General features: G+C 42.3%; 2 protein-coding genes across 9 annotated transcripts in view; both read right to left on the bottom strand.

Moving 5' to 3' along the window:
• Positions 1 to 947: 947 nt before the first annotated feature.
• ache (acetylcholinesterase) lies at positions 948 to 16,971 on the bottom strand. The gene is made up of 9 exons (XM_054753140.1): positions 16,743 to 16,971; positions 7,785 to 8,251; positions 7,493 to 7,716; positions 7,156 to 7,416; positions 5,923 to 6,145; positions 5,646 to 5,846; positions 5,364 to 5,553; positions 5,062 to 5,240; positions 948 to 2,513 (listed from the first exon to the last, which is right to left on the bottom strand). The coding sequence occupies exons 2-9, from the start codon at positions 8,218 to 8,220 to the stop codon at positions 2,392 to 2,394; spliced, it is 1,836 nt and encodes a 611-aa protein (XP_054609115.1). The 5' UTR covers positions 8,221 to 8,251; positions 16,743 to 16,971; the 3' UTR covers positions 948 to 2,391.
• A 1,906-nt stretch (positions 16,972 to 18,877) lies between these two features.
• Positions 18,878 to 23,999, bottom strand: part of LOC129168169 (SH3 domain and tetratricopeptide repeat-containing protein 1) — a 51,802-nt gene continuing 46,680 nt past the window's right edge. For 5 of the 8 annotated variants that reach the window (XM_054753129.1, XM_054753130.1, XM_054753131.1 and 2 more), the window contains 5 exons: positions 23,731 to 23,881; positions 23,532 to 23,654; positions 23,307 to 23,457; positions 23,047 to 23,243; positions 18,878 to 21,191 (listed from right to left, as the gene is read on the bottom strand). In XM_054753129.1, the coding sequence (XP_054609104.1) occupies positions 20,946 to 21,191; positions 23,047 to 23,243; positions 23,307 to 23,457; positions 23,532 to 23,654; positions 23,731 to 23,881 (868 nt within the window). In that variant the 3' untranslated portion in view covers positions 18,878 to 20,945. The remainder of the gene's footprint in view (positions 21,192 to 23,046; positions 23,244 to 23,306; positions 23,458 to 23,531; positions 23,655 to 23,730; positions 23,882 to 23,999) is intronic. The other 3 variants (XM_054753135.1, XM_054753136.1, XM_054753137.1) reach the window with 1 other exon arrangement.

The following is a 23,999-nucleotide window of genomic DNA, read 5'->3' as shown; positions in this document are numbered from 1 at the left end:
AAGGAAGCTATTTTTGTCAAACAACAGAACCCATCATTAAATTGGAATGGTGGTTTGAGGTTTAATTTGGACCCTGTGTTCAGCAGGTTACTGAGACCAAAACCCAAAGCTCTTAGTCTTGCAAATGAGGTGAAGCCAGGGCCGAGCCAGAACAATAGATGCTAACGAGCCAGTATCAGAGTCGTTTATACCCAATTCAGGGAGCGACACTTCCCTTTTATCGGAGGTGTTATTAGCAGGATAGGATTATACCACTACTCCGACACCTTCTTCACAGAAGTACAGGTCTCAAGAAGCCTTTTCCTCGACTACCACTAGATGGCAGCATTACGTCATTTATTTTTGGTTATGCTCTTTATTGTTATTCTGTCCTACTGCAATATTTGATACCTTGCTAATCCTGCTTAAACATGTTTACCGAAAGTCGGCTACTCATTGTGACACACAGACTTTGCATTGTTTGTTATCGTATGAAAGTGGACATAATACTGTGAATTCTCTTTAAAAAGCCCACAACTGACAAATATCTTGGTGGTATATTTTTATGGCTATGTATCAATTATAAAACGTTTAAGTCAGTTGTACACTTGTACAAATTTATTCTTCACATTTACCGTAATTAGGATATCTTTTATTGTAAATATAGCACAATCTTTTGTTATTACTGAACAAGCTTTCAAAAAACTATTCACTCGACTATTACGCATCTTTCCCCTTTTCTTTCCCTATTAGAAAATTGGTAACGTTGCACATGTTCAACACAGGAAGCGAACAATCAGTAATTGTTCCGACATGAAGAAGCGGTAGAATTAAATAAGCTCTGCTATGCAGGCATGTGACGTACTTCAACGTAAGCATGTTCAGAATATATTACTAATAAATAATTACCATGAACATACAAGGTGCAGACGTCAGTGCAGCGCTGAGCCCCAAATGAGACGCCAGAGTGGATGGAAGCAGCTGGGTGTCTTTATTTTGTGTTGCAAGTCAGCATTCAAGATACACAAGAGACACACTGGGAAGCGACAGAAGCCTTCAACATTTACAGTACAAGTGAAATACAACCACCAAAAAAAGATTTATGGCACTCCTTTTTAATACGTTTATATTCTGATATTGCTTTTAAAACACAGCCTCTATGCATCATCACTGTGTCATCATCATCATCACCTTTCACTGCATTTTAAAATTAAATATATGACTTGAGCCACCTTATTGCTAACATCAAACCTAGCTAATATTGGAGCTGTAGTGGTCTTAGAGAAAAGTACAAATTTGTACAGAAAATAACAGTCTGAGTTACTTGAGGGGGGCAGAGGGTGGGATGTCATGCAGTGGGGGTGGGCGGTGCTTAAACCCTCCCGTCAAATGAAAGGACGCTTTAGGAGCGCTCGTTCTCGCGGGCTGTCACATGCATTCCCACATCAGCTACAATTGTAGTTTAGGTGCTCGTCAAGCCAGATTACATGACACTCCGATGTGGGGGTCAAGACAGGAACATGCCAATACCGATCCACGTGGGGTCAAAGGTCCTTTGCGTGTTAACACAAATGAATTTACCACAAAGTATCCAGCCTGATACTCTTGGTCTGTGTTACGTAAGGAAGCGACTGCCTTTTCATCCTACTCCTCCTCTCCCTCTTGCTGCCTTACCACCTCCATTTTCCATCTATTCATCGAGCTCCGCCAGAGGCTGAGCCAGCGCTCTGTCACATTATCCTGCTGCTGAGTGAATTACTCGGCCTCCATTAGGTTAACGAGAAAAGAGAGAGAGGAAAGTTGGATGAAGGACAGTGCGAAAATGGAGAGAGAAAGGGAGGAAGGATGAGTATGGATACTGATCAGAGGTGAAGGAATGGGACACAAGGACAGGGCGACGGGACGGCTGGACGGAAGTGGAGGCACAAAACACACATATAAAAACAAAATGGCAACTACATGATCAGTGACTTTGATTTGAATGATTGTGTCACAAAAAGAACCAAGATGGCTGCCAACAGGAGCGCAAAGTGGACTAAAGTGCTAAAAGGAGCGAGGGGGACGAGGGCGTCAACGTGGACCATTCCACCAAAAAAAATTAAAAAAAACCCTGATATGTTAAAATAAAAAGTGACAGTGTGAGATGGAGACACACTACAAGAGACAAGTTCCCTCCATAGTCGTCCACAAAACACACACACACACAAACACACACATACAGTATATATTCATATATAAATAGTCAATAAATAATTAGAACAATACCTAAAAAAATAAATATGGTGTCTGCGTTGGTTTATGTGTTGAAATCGTTAGGAATAAAATGGAGGGCGGCTATGGAGGAAATAAGCTCGTCTCGCCTGTCATGTCCCCTGCCAACCACCACCCCGCCTCCCCCCGCTGTGGAGGCTCTCAGAGGTCAGTGCAACGCTCCTGCTTGCTGTAGTGGTCGAACTGGCTCTTCCAGTGCATCATGTAGGAGGACCAGCGGTGGAACTCCACCTTCCACTGGCGCTCGGCCTCGTCGATGTTGTCTGCAGGGAAGAAAGCGAGGTGAGGCACTTTTTAGTGATGTTCTACCAATAATATGTGTCCCTAAATCCCCTTCATGAGCACCAAAGGTGAGAAACTATATCAACTTCCTCACTTGCCACTTTTGAGAGAAGAGGCGCTCAAATGCTCGCTTTTTCAGTTGTGGCTTTTCATGATGTCATGAAGGACAAATCTACTTCCTCATAGCCATAATACCGCCTATCACCTGCCCCTAGAGGGCCCTAGATACCACCATGATGAGCCCACTCTGTGTATAGCCAACCACTTCATGGAGGACAGCTTTGTAAAAAGGAAAAAAAAGGCAAGGCTTCAATACACATCTTAAAATGCAGTCTGGAGCTCAGATGTGGGAGCTGTAAGTTTGATCATTTTGTTTTTCTTCAGCAACAACACTAACCTAGCATGATGTTGCTTTTAAAATAACGTGAGTGCATTTCAGATCATTTGTGATGCAGATGTGAAGTTATGATAGACTTTATAGGTGTTTACGAACATATTGGCGGAATTCCAAATTGTACATTCGCAGTATTTGACGCTCGAGGTGCCAACTGTAGCGAGCAAAATTTGGTATCTTCAAAAGACTTGTGGCGTAAGTTTGGGTTTCGCGTGACATCTTTTGTGACGGTGGTTCAAACTCGTTCAAACAATAATGTATACAATGATGTATAGCAGGCTTCGCTACGCATCTTAAAATGCAGCCTGGAACTCTGCCAACTATCTGTCAGTCAGCTAAAGATGTGGGAACTGTAAGTTTCATCATTTGTTGTTGAAACTGTAAGTTTCAACTACACTAACCTAGCATAATGTTGCTGTTCAAATGTGAGTGTAATGTTAGCCGGCGATGAGCGAGTACACCACCATCTGTACCTGTTCACCCATCTAAATTATCCTGACCAGTATCTGTACTCGGAGTGGGCGGGGCATAAACCGGAAGTGAGTGTGGTTTAACTGGAAATGGGTGGGGCTTCAATCGGTCCATTATTTTTAAGTCTGAAATTGACATGGATTGATCAGAAATGGCTTTATTTATTGTTTAGTTTATCAGCTATATGTGTACTGTGTATGTGTGGAAGTGATCTGTAAGACGTTATTATTAAACTATTTTTTGATGATCTGTGTGAAGCTGGTGAATCATGCAAACATCCACTGATGGCAAACAGGGAAATAATCTGTCAGTCTTGTTCACTGTAGTTTTCTCAAAAGCACCGCGTTCAGTACTACAAGCAACGTTTTCCAACTGACTTCATATCACCAACCATATTAGAAGCAAGCAGACGAAAAAAAAACCCAAACCCGGCAGTGACGGACGCACGAGCCGTACACAGCTGTATTGTGAAATGCACCGCGTACGTTATGCAACGTGCATACCCCAATGTATTGAAAGGGGTGTAATATTTTACCACGCTTATCTATATAACGTAGTATGATAGCCATACAGGCAGAATGTTTGATGCAGCTCTTGTCCTGTGCTGGTGAGCCTAATGTTTTGGCCAGTCAATGCATGTTACTGTTCCCACTGTCTGTGTACTGCCAACTGAAAATTAATAAAAGTCTTATATTATAGGTAGCACGCCTGTTTTATGATGACTTCAAAAATACATTTCAAGGAAAAAAGCGGTCATGCTACCCCAACTGAGTTGCATAAGTGACTGACGCAACACAAGCCTGCACGGCGCTGTCTTGTCAAATGCACCGCGTACTTTATGCAACAAGTTTACCAAGTAACTTTCGATACAAACCCAAATAGAGGCAAGCTGAGGAAAACCTAATAAAGTGGAGGCAGTCAGCAACGCCACACGACCCGTTTTCATCTCACCAATTGCCGTGTACGTGAATGAGGCACGGATGATCTCCTCTGTGGCTGCAGCTTTTTTGTCTCGTGAGGAGCGGTCACGTGTGTGTGACTGGCCAATCACAGAGTGTGAAGGGTGAATACATAATGCGAATTTTCTTTCATCACGATTACAGATAGTGGTGAGATGTACTCGTTTCATGCTCGTATTCAGAAAAAATGCAATATCTGTAACAGATACTCGTTTATCCGCCTCATCCCTAATGTTAGCACCGTAGCTAACATATCTATGCTAGCGTTGTTAACATTTGTGTCCCACTATATTGTTGTATCTGTTATATGGCATCGATTACTTTGGACAAGTGAAGAGTTGCAGCGTCCGTGCAAAAAGTGGATAAAGTGCGCCATAGTACTTTTTGAAACAACTCACTCTGTTGGACAAACACAGCTTATTTGCATTAAGCACACAAAAAGGCGTGTTCCGTTAGGGCTTAATAAAAGTACTTTTTTAAAAGTATTAAATTCCAGCATCAAGGATTAATATGGACAACACATTTTAATACACTATTGTGGGACCTCTGACACTTACTTGTATTTAAAATTGGTGAAAAATACTATCATATGGAACTTTTATCAATAGAGGCATGAAAACACTGCACTAAACGTCTTCTTACCACAGGTTAAGTTTTTTTTTTTACACAACAATGACATGTTGAGTCAAGTTTTGGAAGTATTACCGGTGATGTTGAGGAGACGTGGCAGGAAGTGGTTCCAGAAAGCACACATCTGGTTCCTGAGACCCTTGTGAACCTTCATGGGCTCCGTGTTGAGTCCCACATATTTCTGCTCGCTGACAGTGAATTGAGGCCAGCGCTTCCTGTTCTCCACGGTCCCGTCCACGTACACGTTGGGATTTCTGAGAACAGAAGAAGACACACAAGAGGAATAACGTTGAATCCTCCCCCCGAGCCGCACTTTGGACACCCCTGACCTCAGGGAACCACTGAATGTGATGACATTATCAGAGTCGACATCTCACCCCGTCCGGGCAAAGTTGGCCCAGTATCTCATCATGCGTCGGCTCAGCTTCTCCTCCTCCTGTGTGTAGTTGAATCTCTTCTCCAGGGGAAGACCGAAGACAAACTCGATCTCGTAGCCGTGGATCACACCCATCCACTCTGGCCAGGGCAGGTTGGACGCCCGGTGGTCAAACAGGTAGAGAAAGACTCCTGTTTGGCACGAGAAAGAGACCGAGAGAGAGAGAGACATTGGTTTTGTTGCCAACCAGCTTAATGGCGCTCCAAATAAGACATGGTATGACCTGCGTTGGACTTGAGTGCATTGTGCTGAGCGTAGGAGCGAGCAAAGAAGGCCAGAGGGCAGATGACGTTGTGGTCACCCACGATGTCATCCAAGGCGTCGCGGTTCTTCACGCCGTTGTTCTCGTCCATCCAGTCAGTGTACTGCAGCACCACCGCCTCCAGGCCGATGTCATTAGCGTGCGGCACGCTGAGCTTTACGCCTGACAACGAGAGGACGTGAGCTACAATCCGATACCAGACACGAACGTGCAAATCCTCGTTTCTCTGAAGAATCACCTTCCAGGAAATCCTCTCTGGAGATGAGGTTGTCATTGTCCTTGCTGAAGCCCGGAGCGCCATACAACAGGAAGTAGGTGCCCTCATCCTGGTTAACCCCCAACAGGACCTGAGTGTCCTTGAAGTTGCCCGAGTTTAGCATGGCCTCAGGAGTGTCAGGCACAACATCGCCGTCCACCACTGGGACGAATGAAAAGCGGAAGATGGATGGCCACGGCAGGACCTGTTCAGAAAAAGATGACAAAGACTCTAAGGTAGAATACGTACAAACTGCACCTTATTGTTTTTTGGCATAAGTCAGGGGTGTCCAAAGAAATTGAAATTGTTCCAAATGCCCCCCCCCAATGTAATCACCTCAAAAAGGTAGAAATAATAATAATAATAATAATACAGTGGAACCTTGGTTCACGTCATTAAAACGTCTGACTCAAAATGTCCAAAACGGACGCTAACTGAATCAATATTTCCCATTAGTTTTACAATTATAGTTGGGAAATGTTTATTTAGTCATTTATATGCATTTAGAATTGTTTTATGCATGCAAATGTATAATTATAAACCTATAAAAATGTGTTTGTGTTAACATTTTTGAGAGTCACCCGCTGATGACATCATAGACTGGCGCCGAAATGTAGCTGACATCCGGTTCTGGTTGCCATTGTGTTAGCTTACTTTGTGCTAACAAGGAAGGGAGTTTTCTAATTAAGATGGATTTACACCGTGTATTAATAACACAACAAGATGCCCGATATTGTACGCTAACCGGAAAATGTACATAAACCGAGGCAAAATTAACCAAAAAAACACGCTAACCAGGGCGAATGCTAACACAGCTTCCACTGTAATAGGAAAGAATAATAAGAAGAAGAAGAAGAACCAAGGTTTTCTCTTTACATTTATGTAATACCTTAGCATATCTTGACACACATTGAATCGATATTAGCATGTATAATTAACTAAAACGTTAAAAATATCATAGTGGTCACCAACGTTCTTCCATTTTTTTATGTGCGTCCCTCTGTGGAAAATGTTTGGACACCTCCGTACTAAAAGTACTAAAGGAAACAGAGACAATTGTCTAAAACTGTTTTCCAGTCAAACATGGAGCTGCCTTGGCTGAGGACTGCTTCACAACTGTAGCTTAAGTGTGCAAACTGTTGATTTACCAGGAAAACTTGACTTGCAACACACAGAAATTATACTTCAGAGCTGTTCCTAAATCTTCCTAAATACCTGAAACTCCTGGTCAATAAGTTCCTGGGGTGTTTTGGTGCGCAGACAGTCCACCAGCTCGGTATCATTGCCTCCGTTGCAGCCCACTAGCTTGGCCAGCAGTGTGGCCCGTCTGCGGGCCTCTGCTGGGCTGACGGTGGCCCAGGGGGTGTTGGGGACGCCGCTCTGCAAGATGGCTCTGGTGAACAAGGGCCGGCTGTCTGGAGACAACAGGTGGAATCCCACTGAAGCGCCGCCGGCACTCTCTCCAAAGATGGTCACCTGTTTGGGAGGCAAAAGGGAATATCAGTCAGCGTGGTCGCCAGCTGAATGAAGCGTGCTGAGGGGGGACAAGAACCTGTTTGGGGTTCCCGCCAAAGTGGTGGATGTTGTCCTGAACCCACTGCAAGGCCATCCTCTGGTCGAGCAGGCCCACATTCCCTGGAGCCTCAGAGGAACCATCCAGAGCGAGGAAGCCAAAGGCCCCGATACGGTAGTTCATGGAGACTACAATGACGGTCTCGCTGTATGCTAGGTAACGACCGTCATACACGTCCAGGGAAGAAGAACCGCTGTAAAATCCTGCAAAGATGTGACAGACAGTTGGAATTGTCCATGTGGAATAAAGGATCAATGTAAGTGTACTGTACCTCCGCCGTAGATCCACACCATGACGGTGAGATTGTGAGGTCTGGGCGAAGGGGGCACCCACACGTTGAGGTACAGGCAGTCCTCACTCATCTCCCTGTTGGGGTTCCACATTTCACTGCCCGTAAAGCCGGGGAACGTGGTGTCCACAAACTGGTAGCAGGCTTTGGGGTAGTAGTTGGCGTCGTACACGCCTGTCCACATCTGCTTGGGCTCAGCCGGCCGGAAACGCCGCTTCCCCATGGGTGGCTCTGCAAAGGGGATGCCCAGGAAGGCGGTGACGTGGCCCCGCTCCAGCACGGGCATGTGGATGCCCCGCACTCGGCCATCACGGGTCTGAACTGTCAGGTCTGCCTCACTCTGAGCGGTGATGGCGGGAATGAGGAGGGAGACGAAGAGGAGGATCACGGAGAAGAAGAGAAGCATGGCGCTCTGCATGATGGAGGCTCTCTTCTGCTTCCCCTCAGGCCTGCAGATGAACAGAAGAGGAGACAGAGTAATGTTATTACTGTTGAAAGGGAAGGATGAAGAACAGAGAGGAAGGCAGAGGAATAAATCAGACGAGGACATGAAACCAAGGACACATCTGCAAGGTGACATTTTCATGGAAAAGAACATATTGGCATACACACGACATGAACACATGGTGGAGAGTTCGCAGAGGCGTGTAGGTGGGCTTCCCAGCAAAGCTTTATAAAATATGCAACACAAGCACAGATGAATCAGTATCATTACTTTCACAGCATCTGCTTACTGTCTGCACACTACAATTTTATCATGGAACATTCATTATCATCAGGCTTCGTATACAGGGTGTCTCTAAAGCCTGGACACAAAAATGCATATTTTCAAGAAAGTACATTTTATTCAATTCGAAAAACATCAAATAACATGCAAAGGTTGATGAGCTTTGCAAGATTCACATGCACTCCATGCAATAACGCAACATTTCCTTTGTGTCCACACCTTAGGGACACCATGTATATTTCACTGATCATTACCAATAAGTTCTTGCTTAATCGACATCCAGTAATTACTTATGACTTCTGCATTTTCTGTCAAATGTTTTACTCCAGCATTCATCCATTTGTCCTTAATGTTCTTTATTTTAATGTACTTATTTATTTTCTACTTATTATTAACTACCTAGTCCATCCATCCATTTTCTATACCGCTTCTTCCTCATTAGGGTCACGGGGGTATGCTGGAGCCTATCCCAGCTGACTTCGGGCGACAGGCGGGGTACACCCTAGACTGGTTGCCAGCCAATCGCAGGGCACATATAGACAAACAACCATTCACACTCACATTCATACCTATGGACAATTTAGAGTCGCCAATTAACCTCACCTGCATGTTTTTGGAATGTGGGTGGAAGCCGGAGTACCCGGAGAAAACCCACACGCACACGGGGAGAACATGCAAACTCCACACAGAAATGCCCAGGGGAGAATCGAACCCAGGTCTTCCCGATCTCCAAGCTGTGACTGTGTTGGCCAACGTGCTAACCACCAGACCACCGTGTGGCTACTACCTAGTCCTATATTATTAATTTTTTTTACTTTTATTTTTCACATTTGTATGAATGAAATATCAGTAATAGATATGGAGAAGGCCTAGGATTAAATAAACCCTCCTACTCCTTTTCGGACATGATGAATTGTGGTCATGTAACCATGTGATGTTCTTTAATGTAAGTTGTTGTAACTACCATTATATAATACCATTATATATTGTCATGATGTTAACTGCCTTCCCACTGTAAATACATACACAGTCATTACATTACATACATAGAAATAAAATAAAGAGGGGTTTTCCCCTGATTAAAATCATACACAATTTTGCTATAATAATAATAATAATAATAATGGATTGAGTTGATATATTTCACCTTTTTACAATGTACCCACTATTCATTCACTCCTCAGTTACACTGGTGGTAATCTACACCTGTAGACACAGACGTAGACTGTAGACTGAAGACTGACGTAGACATGGCTGATAATTCGCGCCTACAGCCTCTCCGACCACCACCAAACATTCATAAACCAGTGTGGGCAGCACTTGAGGCAAGATGGGTGATGTGTCTTGCCCCGGGACACAACAACAGTACTGGGTCGAACTGCCAACCTTGCAGCTTCTGGACGACCTGCTATACCTCCTGAGCCACTGCCGCCCAAAAAATTAAGAGGGAAAATTAAAAGGATGCAGAAGACCACTTTGATACATTTTGTGCATTAAGACCAATTCAATGTAGGTCAATGTATGAACAAAACATCCATGCCTTACCTCTGTTTTAGCTGACAAAGCAAATTACAGTAGTGTAATATCTAATAATATATCTAATTAATAATAAATAAATTCTATTTTTTACAATATGCCAAGGTCCCACCCCCCCCTCCCCAAAAAAAAAGAGCTGGGGGCCTGAAATGGCCCTGGGCAGCACTTTGGACACCCATGCCCTAGAATGATCCTACAGCCATGAAAAGAACAAGTTTCCATTAGCGTAAGCTGCCCACAAAAATATACTGGCATGTAAATCGTTGGATTCTGGCTGGATGTTTGCTGGTCTATAAGTAAGACAGTTATTTAGGAAAGACAACTGGATAACTTCACTTTGCTGTTTTATACGTTCAACAATATTGTGCAGTGTGTCTGTGTTTTGCACAAAAGCGACACGGTCAAAATAGAGCTTCTCTCTATACAACAGAGCGGGAATGTTCCAAAATAGTGTCAATACCCTACGCACACGCACACGCACACACACACACACACACACAAACACAGTTGGCCCTAATGCTAATTTTGTCACTATGACAACCATACATTGCCCAACATAAATAGCCGCCTAGAGGCAGACAGGTGGGAGACAACTGTCCTCTGTGTATATTATAGGCTAACAACGCATGATAAAAAAATATTTGGACTTTACACTGTAAATACTGTAATAAGTTTGATAGTTGGCATCAATATGCTGAACAAAGTTGCATTAAAAGATCATTACATGATTGCACTTGCACGATTCAACATGTCCGAAAAGGAGTAGGAGGAAGCAGATCTCATTTAATCCTACCCCTATCTCCATGTCTCAGCATGTACTGATAATTCATTCACATCTTGTGTTTAACATGTTTGTACTTACAACAACTTATATTTTTATTTTTTTCGTTAGTTAGTTGACTTTGTGTGTGAAGTGTCACCGTTTTCTAATAGAGAGAGAAAATAGACAATATATACTGTAGCAATAGATAGTTCATGCAGTGAAGATGGAAAAGGAAAAACAAAGAAGGGAAAATAGTGTTAAACATAGATTAGTAGTAAAAATGAAAACAAAAATGCATACAAATGAATACCAGACAATACAATTAATTAAAAGAAAACAGTTTATAGATAAGTGAATAAATAACAAATGCGGGAGTAAAAAACAGACACGCAGTGCACAATCCATAAATGAATGCAGGATATATATTAGCAAGTTAATTACTAATAATGATAAATGAATGAAGTATATTGCTTGATGTTGTTGAAATTTGGTGCAAAAAATGTTGCTGCTGTATTATTATTCCTTTGTGGTGAAAAGTTTCCAATTCCACATGTTCTTGTTCAGCAACCCTTGGTGTTGTAATGTTGCTGTTGTCCAATGTTCATGACTTTATTCCTTCAGACTGCATCAGTCTTCATTTTGTGTGTTGCATCTTTCATTTACCTTGTGGTTGAGGTGATGTGGTCTTTTAATTTGTCAAATTCCTTGATGTCTTTGACAAGTACTTTGGCTTCCTCCGGTTCGCCATTTAATTCATGTAGATTTTGCAGTCGGCGCTCCAAGTGCTACTCTGCTTCAGCAGCACTGTTTTGTATTTCTTGTTGGTGAACTTTATGATGATGACGACAGGTGTGGTGTTCCTATTTCTGCCGTACAATGGAATGCACGTCTCCATGTTGTTTAGGATCGCTTTAAGAGCTTTATTGTTGGCTGCACGGCAGGACAACAGCAGAGCAATGTGATCCATGATATGATCATTCTTTTTTTAGATACATTTCAGTCCATACAGTAGAAGCACACACCAGAAGAAAATGAATGAATGTTCTACAAATAATTAAAGTTCCACTGTGGGACCTTTCCTGTGGCTCCCAACGTCAAAGAGGAGATTTTCAGACTTGGAAGGAGCTAATGTTTAGGGCTGCAACTAACGATGATTTTCTCATTCGAGTCATCTGAAGCTTATTGTTTCGATGAATTGAGTAATCGGTAAGGGCCTAGACAGACCAAATCAATATGAACCAAAAATAAATAGTTAGTGATTTGGTCTGGAACATATCAGAAAAGAGGCAAAAATGTCAATCACTGTTTTCCAAAGCTGTGTGTGTGAATATCTTGTTTTGCCTAAAGCACAAAGATAAGTCTGCTTTCATGGATGACTAAGGAAATTAAAAAATATTCACATTTCAGAGCTGAAATCAAAGGAAATTTTAAATGTTTTAAATAAAAAAAAACAATTATTGAATACCAAAATTGTTGTCCATTAATTGGATAATCGATTAATCATTGATTCATCATTTAACTGTTACAGCTCTAATAATATTAAGTTGTTGTTACGTAAGACACGCAAAAGTAAGAGTAGAGTGGCTCCTGCTTAACGGGAAACTGCTCTTTTTTGGGGGGATTTTGCCCATCATCCACAATCCTTATGTGAGACATGAACTGGTCTTTCTCTTTTCTGTGTGTTCTGAAGATATAAAATCAGATCAAAAGAAGCAACTCATAAATGCACATAATGGGACACACGTATTCCACCTTTAAAGCCTGATATTAAAACACCTCCAAAAATGTTTTAGCATTTTATATTTATGCTGTAACCATGCAGCAACAGGCACATTCATGATAACATGTAATACTTACCTTATTATGCCGTACTTTGGTCGTTTTAAGCATTCCATGAACGTCCTTCCTGGGCGCTTTGATTTCACATAATAACACAGAAAGGAACGCTACACCCTGCGTTAACTTTTCCAAACTCAAAAACACAGCAGCAGTGGCGACAGCTCCATTATGTAGCGTTACCTTTCGGTAGTGGCCCGGTGTGATCCGGTGTGGTGTGGCAAGGTGTCACTCCGCCAGTAAAGTAGTTCTTTGGTGTAAAAATGTTAATAACAATAATAATAACAATGTCGCTGTAGCTTGGTTAATATGCAGGTACATTGTGTAAATGGCACGCCGTTGGCAGTTTTTGGAGGGTTTTTTCAGATGCTTTATAGGCGGAATAGTTGTATCCCATTACGTGCATTCTTAGCTTTCTCTTCTTAGCTGTTTTTATAACTTTACAACGCACAGAAAAGAGAAAGACGTGTGCTCAAGTCTCACATAAGGACTGTGGATGATGGGCAACATTCCAAAAAAAGTGCAGTTTTCCTTTAAGCGATTAAACCGTGATACTGTTTCATCTTCTTGTCAGCATCATCTTATCATACTGTAAGTATACTGCATTCACATTAACGGGAGGATACATACTAGCAAACATAGAAAAATTTCAATGCAAAATTTCAATGCAAACCAGGAATTTGAAGGTCAATAGAAAAAAGGTAGAGAGAAAAGTAGCGTAACGGGTCATATTTTAAAAAGGTAGGAACAAGGGAGCAATGATCCCTAAACAGGATGTTGGGTGGAGAATGGTGGGTACCGAGTGATGGCTGCTTTAGCTTTGGATGGTGGGAGGCAACTACTTCCTGGGCCTTTACAACACACAAGCAAGTTTGAGGATAAGGACAGTTGGCGAGAATAAGAGAGAAGAGTGGATTGGGAGGGACATGGGGGGTGGCACAGGGAGACACCGAGTGGAAAGAAAGTGTGTCACTTCTCAAATTAGACCCAGGAATTTGTGTATGAAGTTCACAGGAGGATTGATTTCACGGACGGAGACTGCGGAAAGAGCGAGGTGGCAGAGTGGGGGCTTAAGCCATGTCATGTGTTTCCGCAGATAAAACACTCGAGCCAAAAACAGCACATGGAAAACATCCATTGACTTCCTGGAATGATGCTTTTTCCATGACAACATGCAGTCCACAGGTGTACTTCATGCATATATGACAAATGAATTATTATTATTATTATTATTGGTAAAGTATCTGCAACACTGATGCGGTGCAATTCCAAAGTGTGTCAATCCAAATTTTCAATCCATGAGATGATGAATCCTCTGCAGACCTCTCATGCTTCCACAAAGACAAAGTCAGGTCTAAGTATTCACGACATGAAGATGCCATGGAGAGTCGCAGTTGTGTGATGCTTCAACTATCAGCGAGGGGACTCGCTGGAATTTTCCATCTTCCAACAGCACCGTCAACACTCACATAGACACCCACGCACACACAAAAAAATGTGCCCATCAAGCACTAACAGCAAGGTGAACAAAATTATTTTCTGATATCAAGTTGGATTTCTGTGGTCTCCTGCTGTCTTAAATCGTTGAATAATGGAAGGACAGACAGAAGAAACAGATTCTACCGTCCCATTCATCCCAAAGGCGGTACGGGGATGTGTAGAAGCCACACACTGGTGCTGATTTGCATTTGTCTTTCACACTGGTGTGCATGTGCGCACGCATAGTGACTGCAGCGGACGTAGTCACTGGTGACTGTGGGCGTGGGGTCTAAATTAGTGTGTGTACGCACCTGTGTGAGGGCATGGATTATGGCGGCAGGGTGAATATGGAGAGAAACTTGCTGCTGACCATCATCTAATGCAACGTTTCCCAACATTTTTTGTCTTGTGTACCCGCAGATCCTTTTTGTACCCACTCACTCATACATGTTGATAATTCTCCAAAAGTAGAACGTAACACAACTGTTGTAATTTTGGCGCAGCTGTGCCACAGGTTATTGTCTCCCTGGGGAAACTAGTTGTAGAGCACACTTTACATGTTATTGTCTGGCTTAATATGAAATGACTGAGAATATCTACTCATCTTGGAAATTAAATGTTTCCACGTACCCCCTGCAATTTACTACATGACACCCTGTTTGGGAATCACTGATCTAATGCGCTGTCTAAAGTATCTTTGCACAGCATGAGAATGGCAACACCTGAAGTGTTTTATTTTCCTGAGCTTGTGAAACAGAGCAATATCATGAGGAATGCTTCGGCATGACATGTAAATGTAAATCCTCATGTCTTAGCCTGCTGTGGAGTTTGGATTTATAGTTTAAGCTTTATAGGCCACAAAAGGATGCGTGCCACACCTTTACAACTGGGATAGGAATAACAGCACTTTTTGTATTCATATGAATCAAACTACATGGAGAAAGATCTGCCGTCATCATTTATGCCATGCAAATTCTTGTGTTATGTTATGCAATGTACAACACAGGGGAATGTGAGCTGCCACACGCACTCTTGATCGAGGACGCCCAAACTTTTTTCCACCAGGGGCCACATACAGAAAAAATAAACATTTTGTGTGTTAAAAATGCACAAACCAATCCAATTTAGGGTCAATACAGTATATCCCTGCGGTTTGGTGGTCACTCCCATGCATATTTGCGGAATTCTTCTGCATTAAATGGTAAGTAATGTTTTCTTTTTATGGTAACTTAAATATAAAATGGCTTGATGGCGATATTATAGGGTTTAGAGTAGGGCTGGCCGATTTTGGCAAAAAATCAAAATCACAAAATCGCAGGGGGTCTTGAAACATTACTCCCTGAAATAGCGGGGATCTGCTGTACAGGCGGTCCTTTCTTTATGATGTTGCCTAGTTATGATGCACTCCCATAAACTATTCTAAAAGCTAAATTTCAACCTCAGCGGTTTGGTTTGTAAATACGAGACTCGCTCGAGAACTAGTTATGGGCACCGAGCGGAAGAACACGTTGTCACACTGAGGAAAGACAACGTCGTGCCCGCTCAGCCTCGCCAACATGCTGCCTTTTATCATGTCTCCCAAGCACTAGACAGACTCTTCCGATGACAGTGCGCCAAAGAAAAGGAAAGCCACCACCATAGAAGTGAAACCAGAAATCACAAAAATGCTCAGAAAAGGGAAAACACCGGTCAACACTGGCATGACCGCAACCATCATCAATAACAAAGATCGTAGTATCCTTGAACATGTGAAAGGATCTGCTGCTAAGAAATTGACAGTGATCATTTTCATCTTTTTATATTAATATCTCATTGAATTTTGAATTCAATCTCATATTTACTGCATTTTATTTTATATGTCCTTCATGTGTTTACAGTGTGAGTGACTTTGATGTTAATTTTGATATAAATTCCAATTTACAATAAAAATCCACTTACAAAAATCCACTTAACAACGGAACTCCTTCGTAAACAGAGAACCTCCAGCATATGCTAAGCTATCAGAACAAAACATCCTCACCTCATCTATAGTTACAGGTGTCAAGGCAAATTAGTGTAACATCTAATAATGTATCTCATTAACAATTCATGTATTTCACTTTTAGAATATCCTGATATGCAGTCAAAATGGCCCCCAGGCCGCACTTTGGACAACCCTCATCTAGATTATTTTATTGTGCATAAGACAATGTAGTTAATTGATTGTTGTGCATTGCAACATTGCGAGTATCATGCTCAGCAGAAAGCTACCAAAAATGTAAAATGTACAACTGTAAATGAAACAAATATCGACATTGAAATATTCCATACGGAAATGACATCGCTCTTTCTTTTGAAAGCTTTCTAGCACTGCATTAAATTGCATTAAGATAGTAACCATAGCTACGCGTGATGTTGCCTGCAAAGATGAAGTTAAAGGACAGGAAGTAAGCTAATAGTGGACACAGGTTTGCTAATCTCGCGAGTGTACAAGCTAGAGAGTTCTCATTAAAATGATGATTACGATGATGTTGTGGCACAATACCGCATTCATTTTATGAGCACACTCCATCGACAAAACACAACCATAAGCTTCAAGACATACGTTTCTGTGTCCTACCGTCAAAGAAAACACTTGCTAGCTTGATAGTCTTCTTCCTCCTTCTCTGGTTAAAAACAACAGCAACGAGCAGCTACGACGTCAGTTTATCCAGAAAGCGGACAGAGATCTGCTAAGGACCAAAAAACGTGTGTAATGCCTCCTCCGGGTAGCAAACACCCACACTGCCGAGCCGAGCAGCACTACAGCGACAGAGCTGGTGGGGTGGGCTAATAAATAGTGCTTGTAAACAGTGGACCATCACCAAGTCTCGCGAGAACTCATCTCTGCGCGTGTCTGTTGAAGGGAGACGGCGGGGTGCCTTCAGGTACTTCAGGTACTATTTTATTGAATTGTATTGTCCTTTGTAGAGTTTATACGTCTAAAAAATCAGTTCGCCTGGTAGTGTAATAGAATAAAAAGAATATAGGTCAAGATGCTGATTCTTTATTGACTTCCAAATAAAATGATGGTAATGGAGGAAGGGAAGAGGCACGGTCAGGGTCTTTGTAAAACAGTAAAAGGCCAGAAGCAGGCTTTTATTGGCTCTGGAGACAACAGCTGTTCTTGGAAAAACATCCCCAAAGCTTCTCCGAGCCAGGTCATGTTCACTATTGTTGGAATCAACTGCGTGTGTGTGTGTGCGCGCGTTGGGAGGACACATACAAACAAACCATCAAAAACAGTAAATAGACAATAATATGGACAATTTTTCCTTCTTTGTCTTTGCTTGCCAAGGTGGTTGTATTGCAGGAATCTCAAAAGACACATGGTGAGGAGAGCAGCTGAGGTACTGCAGTGGAGAGATTTTAATCAACTTAAGTGGCTTCAAGACGACCTGTCTCACCTCTCTCCTCTCCTGCGGGTACATTAAAACACACATACACGCGCACACACACACGGGATGTGGTGCAATATTTTTGTTGCATTGGCCGTCTATTGAATCGGCTCTCTCTTTTCAGTTTAGAATGGAATTATCACTAGAAAAAAGTCCCATCATGACTTCATGCTACATCCCAGCAACCCCACGTTTCTATGCAGGAAATGTTCCACTCGTTTCTAAATGTCACCTTTGCTCGTTTGTATTCAGAGCCAGCTGGCCCATTAGGCAATATAGGCAACTAGTAAGGTTGCCATGGCTGACAGGGGCCACCGCAAAATCGGGACTTTTTTTTTTTTTTACCTTCATCAGAACTAGTTATTACTGTTGAATCTTAAAATGAAAAAAAAAAATCACATTAATTCAAATATAAAGCAATGCGAAATTAATATGACTATAAATTATAATGCGAAGTAAGTCTTTTTGTGTATGTAGTTTAGCATAGAGGTATTTATATTTTTACTTTTTGTCTATACTTATTGCATAGTGTAAATTTAGCTTATGTATTTATTTAGTTTAGTTATTTAGTTATAATTATTTTGTTATAAGTGTGTGGTTCTTTAAATTGGTTGATGTTGCTGTGTGTAAGTTATTACTATTATTTATTGACTTAACAGGATTTTTTATTTTGAAGTACACGTATTTATATTGGATTTCCAATTTTTTTTGTATTTATTTGTAATTTATTAAGAATGTGATTTGGGTGGCATGTTGTCTTATAAAAACAATGCTATTCAATTTCTTTTATCAGCATATGTAAATTACTGATGGAGGGGAGGCGCCATATAAAATTTCGCCAAGGGCACCATATTGGGCCTGCTTGTATTCACCCATCTTTTGGGGCTTCTGCTGATTTGACCATGCCAAATGTGCCCACTTTTCCCCCCTTTGGACAAACAACGGTGAATTTGTTCCTCCCTCCCAACTCAATTAATCTTATTCCATCCTCTGCTCTCATCCGTCTCTCCCTGTCTCAGCATAATGGCTCTCAGTGAATTAGGACCACTGCTTGGATGTTACACAATCAATATGGCCGACCACGCTACTGCTGCTTTTGCAGACAATATATACATTGTTTTGTTGGCAATATGTTTGCACTGTGTCATACTTTTTGTCCCCCTTCTGTAGTCAAAATACCCAAAATATAAGAAACAGCGCTAAGTATGTTGCAGTGCAAACAAGCAGCACAAAACAAACATTTCCATGTATTGTTTTGTTTCTGCACTATAAATACTTTGTGCATATGTACAGTGATGTGAAAAGTGTTTGCCCCCTTCCTGATTTCCTATTCTTTTGCATGTTTGTCACACTTAAATGTTTCAGAACCAACAAATTTAAATATTAGTCAATGGCAACACAACTGAACACAAAATGCAGTTTTTAAATGAAACATTTTATTATTAAGAGAGAAAAAAAATCCAAACCTACATGCCCCTGTGTGAAAAAGTGATTGCCCCCTAAACCTAATAACTGGTTGGGCCACCCTTAGCAGCAACAACTGCAATCAAGTGTTTGCAAGAACTTGCAGTAAGTTTCAGAGCGCTGTGGAGGAATTTTGGCCCATTCATCTTTGGAGAATTGTTGTAATTCAGCCACATTGGAGGGTTTTCATGCTTGAACCGCCTTTTTAAAGGTCATGCCACAGCATCTCAATAGGATTCGGGTCAGGACTTTGACTAGGCCACTCCAAAGTCTTCATTTTGTTTTTATTCAGCCACTCAGAGGTGGACTTGCTGGTGTGTTTTGGATCATTGTCCTGCTGCAGAACCCAAGTTGGTTTCAGCTTGAGGACACGAACAGATGGCCAGACATTCTCCTTCAGGATTTTTTGGTAGACAGCAGGATTCATGGTTCCATTTACCACCATATTTGACTTTTGGTATGATCTTTTTCTGAAATGTGACGTTACTTGTACGCCAAATGTAATGGGACACACAACTTCCAAAAAGTTCAACATTTGTCTCGTCAGACTACAGAGTATTTTCCCTTAATAATGAAAAGCTTAATTTAAAAACTGCATTTTGTGTTCAGTTGTGTTGTCATTGACCAACACTTAAATTTGTTTGATGATCTGAAACATTTAAGCGTGACAAACGTGCAAAAAATTAAGAAATCAGGGAGGGGGCAAACACTTTTTCACACCACTGTATATATGTGCTATAGCTGGCATGTTGATGTCAGCCTACTCTCCTACTAATAGTGTAGTGTGGCTGAGGCTGTGTTCTGCTGATCCAGACCTATTATCTAATTGCTACTGCATCAACACTGACTGGGCATAACACATCAATCTCCGCTGTCCCTCTTCCTGCATCAGTCGCCCCACTACCTCCCATATCTCCTGGTTAATTCGCTCCGTCAGGCTGACACCGCGGTGGCGTCCTACACATGACATGACATATTCAAAGAGGTCTGAATGTATCGTCATGGACTACAGCATGGTCATGAATCGCAATTGCTTAGAGATGTTGTCATTGAGGCCCAGATGCCCAGGAAGTAAGGCATCGTAGCATATCACAACAGTCTCAAGATACCGTGCAGTCATGTCCCCTTAAGAAAAGTCTGTGTGACTGATTGATGGTGATGGAATCAATGGGTCACACAAATGATCCATTTTAGAGACCCATCAATGCTAGAGCAAGTGAGCATACAATCTTTAGACTGCATACCTCCGCCAAGGCCAAAGTAAAGCTCTTTGGTTCCTCTGTCACAGCTAAAAAGGACAGCTGACAAGGAGGCAAGCTGCTTGAAAAAACATAAAGCAACTAAATATACAGCGAGGCACTAAAATAAGTCAATGCTCTCAATATGTCACAACCATGCTGGTATTTTTAGCTCCCATTCTAACCCAATTTGCGGTCTTTTTCTTATAAATCTTTACTGTAGTTCTTCAGTCACGTGGACTGCAGAGGGAGCATCTTTACAAGTGTGCAAAGAAAATGGCATATTAGTTCCTGAAGCGCTCCTCAAGTGTTGTGTTATGATTAGCACCCGTCATCCATACTGCTTGTTCTTGCGTGGGATGGCAAAGAAGAAAGAAGACTACACTGCCCCTCTGTGGCTCAACACTGGCATTGCAGACCAATGTACTCTGCCGTGGAGACCTCTGATCAACTACATCAGTGGTCTATAACAGTGATGGAGCAGCAGCAAAATTAGTACTTATATTTATTGTTTAGTTTGATCAAAAGTACATTACATTGACAGCAAAACGTTCATTCTGGGGTTCCCAATAAGAAATTAAAACATGTGTGCCCGATCAAATGATTTGCTTGGTGTGGTATGATTGCAGTGTTGATAAAATGGCCAAACAGGAGCCTTTCACTGTCCAGCATTAAATGAAGGTGTTAAATGCTGCAGTCCACGGCTGTGACATACTTGTGTTCAGCCAAGATGTTTATCCTCCTCACATTCAGCTCCGATGCAAGTCCTCGGGCTTTCTTGTAAAAATAGAGTGAGAGCTCGCGGTCCATGAGGAAGTTGTGGTAGATGGTGGCTAGGCGGGTGCACAGCGTTAGCTGGCATTGCTTGTTGCCCACGTCCATGGCGGCCGCCAGCGCCAAGTGGTAGTAGCCTGCAGCGTCAAAGGGCTCCTGCAGGAAGAATTTTATTATTTTAGAAAAAATCTGGAGTGTGCACGTTAAGTACTGCGTAAACACATACAGTGGAACCCGTTTACATCGATGCCCCTCGGACTGGCAGACTCACGTGGACATAAGCAGTTGTCGACAAACCAAAACTGAAAATAGCCTGTAGGAGCCCTAAATAAGTTTTGTTTTATCCCTTAAGAGCATTTGTGGTAGGTCACATGAGCAGACATTGACATCACCGGTAATTGTGGGTGGTATCTGCTTATTAGTGATTGCACACACACCTGTGCTAGTGGTGGCTTGGAGCATGTTGGCAGAATGGAGAAGAGAAACGTTTCGTTGACCATTCTCAAACTGGCTATTTGAAGTTACAACCTGCACTGTGTGGATGTATCATTGAACAACCAATTCCATCAATCAAAGTCAGTGCCGCTGTTTACTCTACACATGTGAAGTGGAACAGTAAGCACAGTGTACAATGCAATGGCTCAGCGTATGGCACGTCATCAATATAATCCTCATGTCTTAGCCCGCCGTAGTGTTTGGGTTGATTTTTTTAAGTTTAATCGCCACTATGTAACCATTGCTTACACATGTACTTGTGATTTTGGCCAGAGGTATAAGGAGAATGGGTGATAAAGGATTTTTGAACCTATGAGTTTGACACATTTTTATTTTGATTCTTCTGTTTTCATATGATTTTATACTCTTGTCGAACAGAGCTGCTGTGGTAATTTCGTTGTATGTCATTTGGGCCAAGGATTGTCCCGTGTCTTGACAGACAGCCAATCGGATCCTCCGGCTCAGGGCCGGTGACCTTTTTTTGGGTCCACCACTTGCCTTTTTTGTTCCAAAACTCTCAGGACCCTTTAAGAAGTTTAAAATGACTGCCTTACTGTGTCCAACCTCACAAGCAATGGCGCCTTGCTTTTGCAGCTCAACAATCCGACTGCGAGAGATTTTTTTACCTTTGCCGTCAAGAGCTCATGACAGTGTGAATACATAACAGAAAATGACATGGAATACACATTTTTGCCAAGATTTTGGCTTTAAAGGCTGTGGCATTAAGCTTTTGATAAGCTGATTTCACTTTAATGCTTGTTTGCAATAGGCACAATAATAATCATAATAATAATAATAATATCAATACAGGTTACTGTTGCCCACACGGTGGTCTCGTGGTTAGCATGTTGGCCACACAGTCAGGAGATAAGATCTGGGTTCGAATCTCCGGCATATGTGTGGAGTTTGCATGTTCTCCCCGTGCGTGCGTGGGTTTTCTCCAGGTACTTCGGCTTCCTCCCACATTCCAAAAACATGCATGTTAGGTTATTTCTTAAATGTCCTTATGTATGAATGTGAGTGTGTGTGTGTGTGTGTGAATGCCTGTTTGTTTATTTGACTGTCAACCGGCCCGGGGTGTACCCTGCCTCTGGCCTCTCGCCTGTCAGCTGGGATAGGCTCCATATCCCTGCGACACTAGTGCGAATAAGCAGCATAGAAAATGGATGGATGGGTTACTGTTGCAACCACAGCCCACAACAAGCCAAAACTCAACTCTGAATCCCCAACACCACTTTCTGTCTGCCATCGATTCTGCTGCTGTATAAAACTGTCTTAAATGTCTTATTTTTTCTGATTATATCTACTATATTGGGTAATACAAATGTAAGAGTGATTATATGGGTGTTATTTCATGACTAGATGTCTCTAATAATGTTTAAAATGTATTTAGAAGATTGTAAACTGGTTTTCTATGACATTAACTACAAAAATATGCCATTTATGAATAAGGAATCCTACAGAAATTCACTTATGAATGAAGAATTGCTGTATAGACACGTCCACACTGCCATACCTTTAGATTGTAGAAGAGGATGTCCCCCAAGGTGTGGTAGACCCTGGCATAGTAGAGAGCTTCCTCATCAAACTGCAGAGGTGCTGGACACAAGCTGAGTGTCTTCAGGTAGTAGTGTTCCGCCAGCTCGCACTGACCCAAACACTGGTACAAACGGGCCAGACGATGGTAGGCCACGCGCTCGTTCAGACGATCGCCTGCGTGACAGGGTCAGCGTTACTTTACATTTACTTCCAATACAAAGCTGTACTTGTTCCTACCTAGCGTGATGCTGATGTCCAGCACGGTGTGAGCAAACTCCACAGCTTCTCCGTAGAGTTTGAGGCCGAGCATGACTTCAGTCAGCTTGTTGCACAACCTCAGCCTGCTGGCCACGCTGCCGCACCTCACCGCAATGGGCAGAGCGCGATCCTGCCGGCACAAAAACAACATACTGTACATACGCTGCTTGGGGAGTAACTACAACTATGAGGATCTTTGATTACCCTGTAGTAGACAACAGCTTTGTCTCTTTCCAGGCTGCTGTTGAAGAAAAGGTCTCCTGCAGCTTCCAGCACTTTCAGGATGAACTTGGTGTCTCCTGTGCTCAGAGCCACGTCCTGAGCCACCTGAACACCACATCAGCAAAAGCATAAATTCATGTTTCGGAGCACAAAGGTTGTAGGAATAGCTCTTCCAGCAGACCTGCAGGTAAAGTTCCACAAGCTCGGTCTGGCCCAGGAGGTGGTAGATCTTCCCGGCCTGCAGCCAGCCGTACGCCTCCTTCTCCCTGCAGCCCAGGTCAATGAAAATAGCCAGGCTGCTCTTTGTGTAGTCCAGAGCTGCGCGATACGCCCTGCAAACATTCCACTATAAAAATAATGCTTCTTTTTGTGTGTAAATTAATTAACCCTTTGGAGTCCAGGGTAATGTTGACCTTTTTATATTTCACCTTAAAAACCGTTTCTTGCCTC

Source organism: Dunckerocampus dactyliophorus, chromosome 15, assembly GCF_027744805.1.
Source record: "Dunckerocampus dactyliophorus isolate RoL2022-P2 chromosome 15, RoL_Ddac_1.1, whole genome shotgun sequence".
In the NCBI taxonomy this organism is placed as follows: domain Eukaryota; kingdom Metazoa; phylum Chordata; class Actinopteri; order Syngnathiformes; family Syngnathidae; genus Dunckerocampus; species Dunckerocampus dactyliophorus.
Note: the sequence above shows the minus strand (reverse complement) of the source record. Positions and strands in the feature narration are given on the sequence as shown.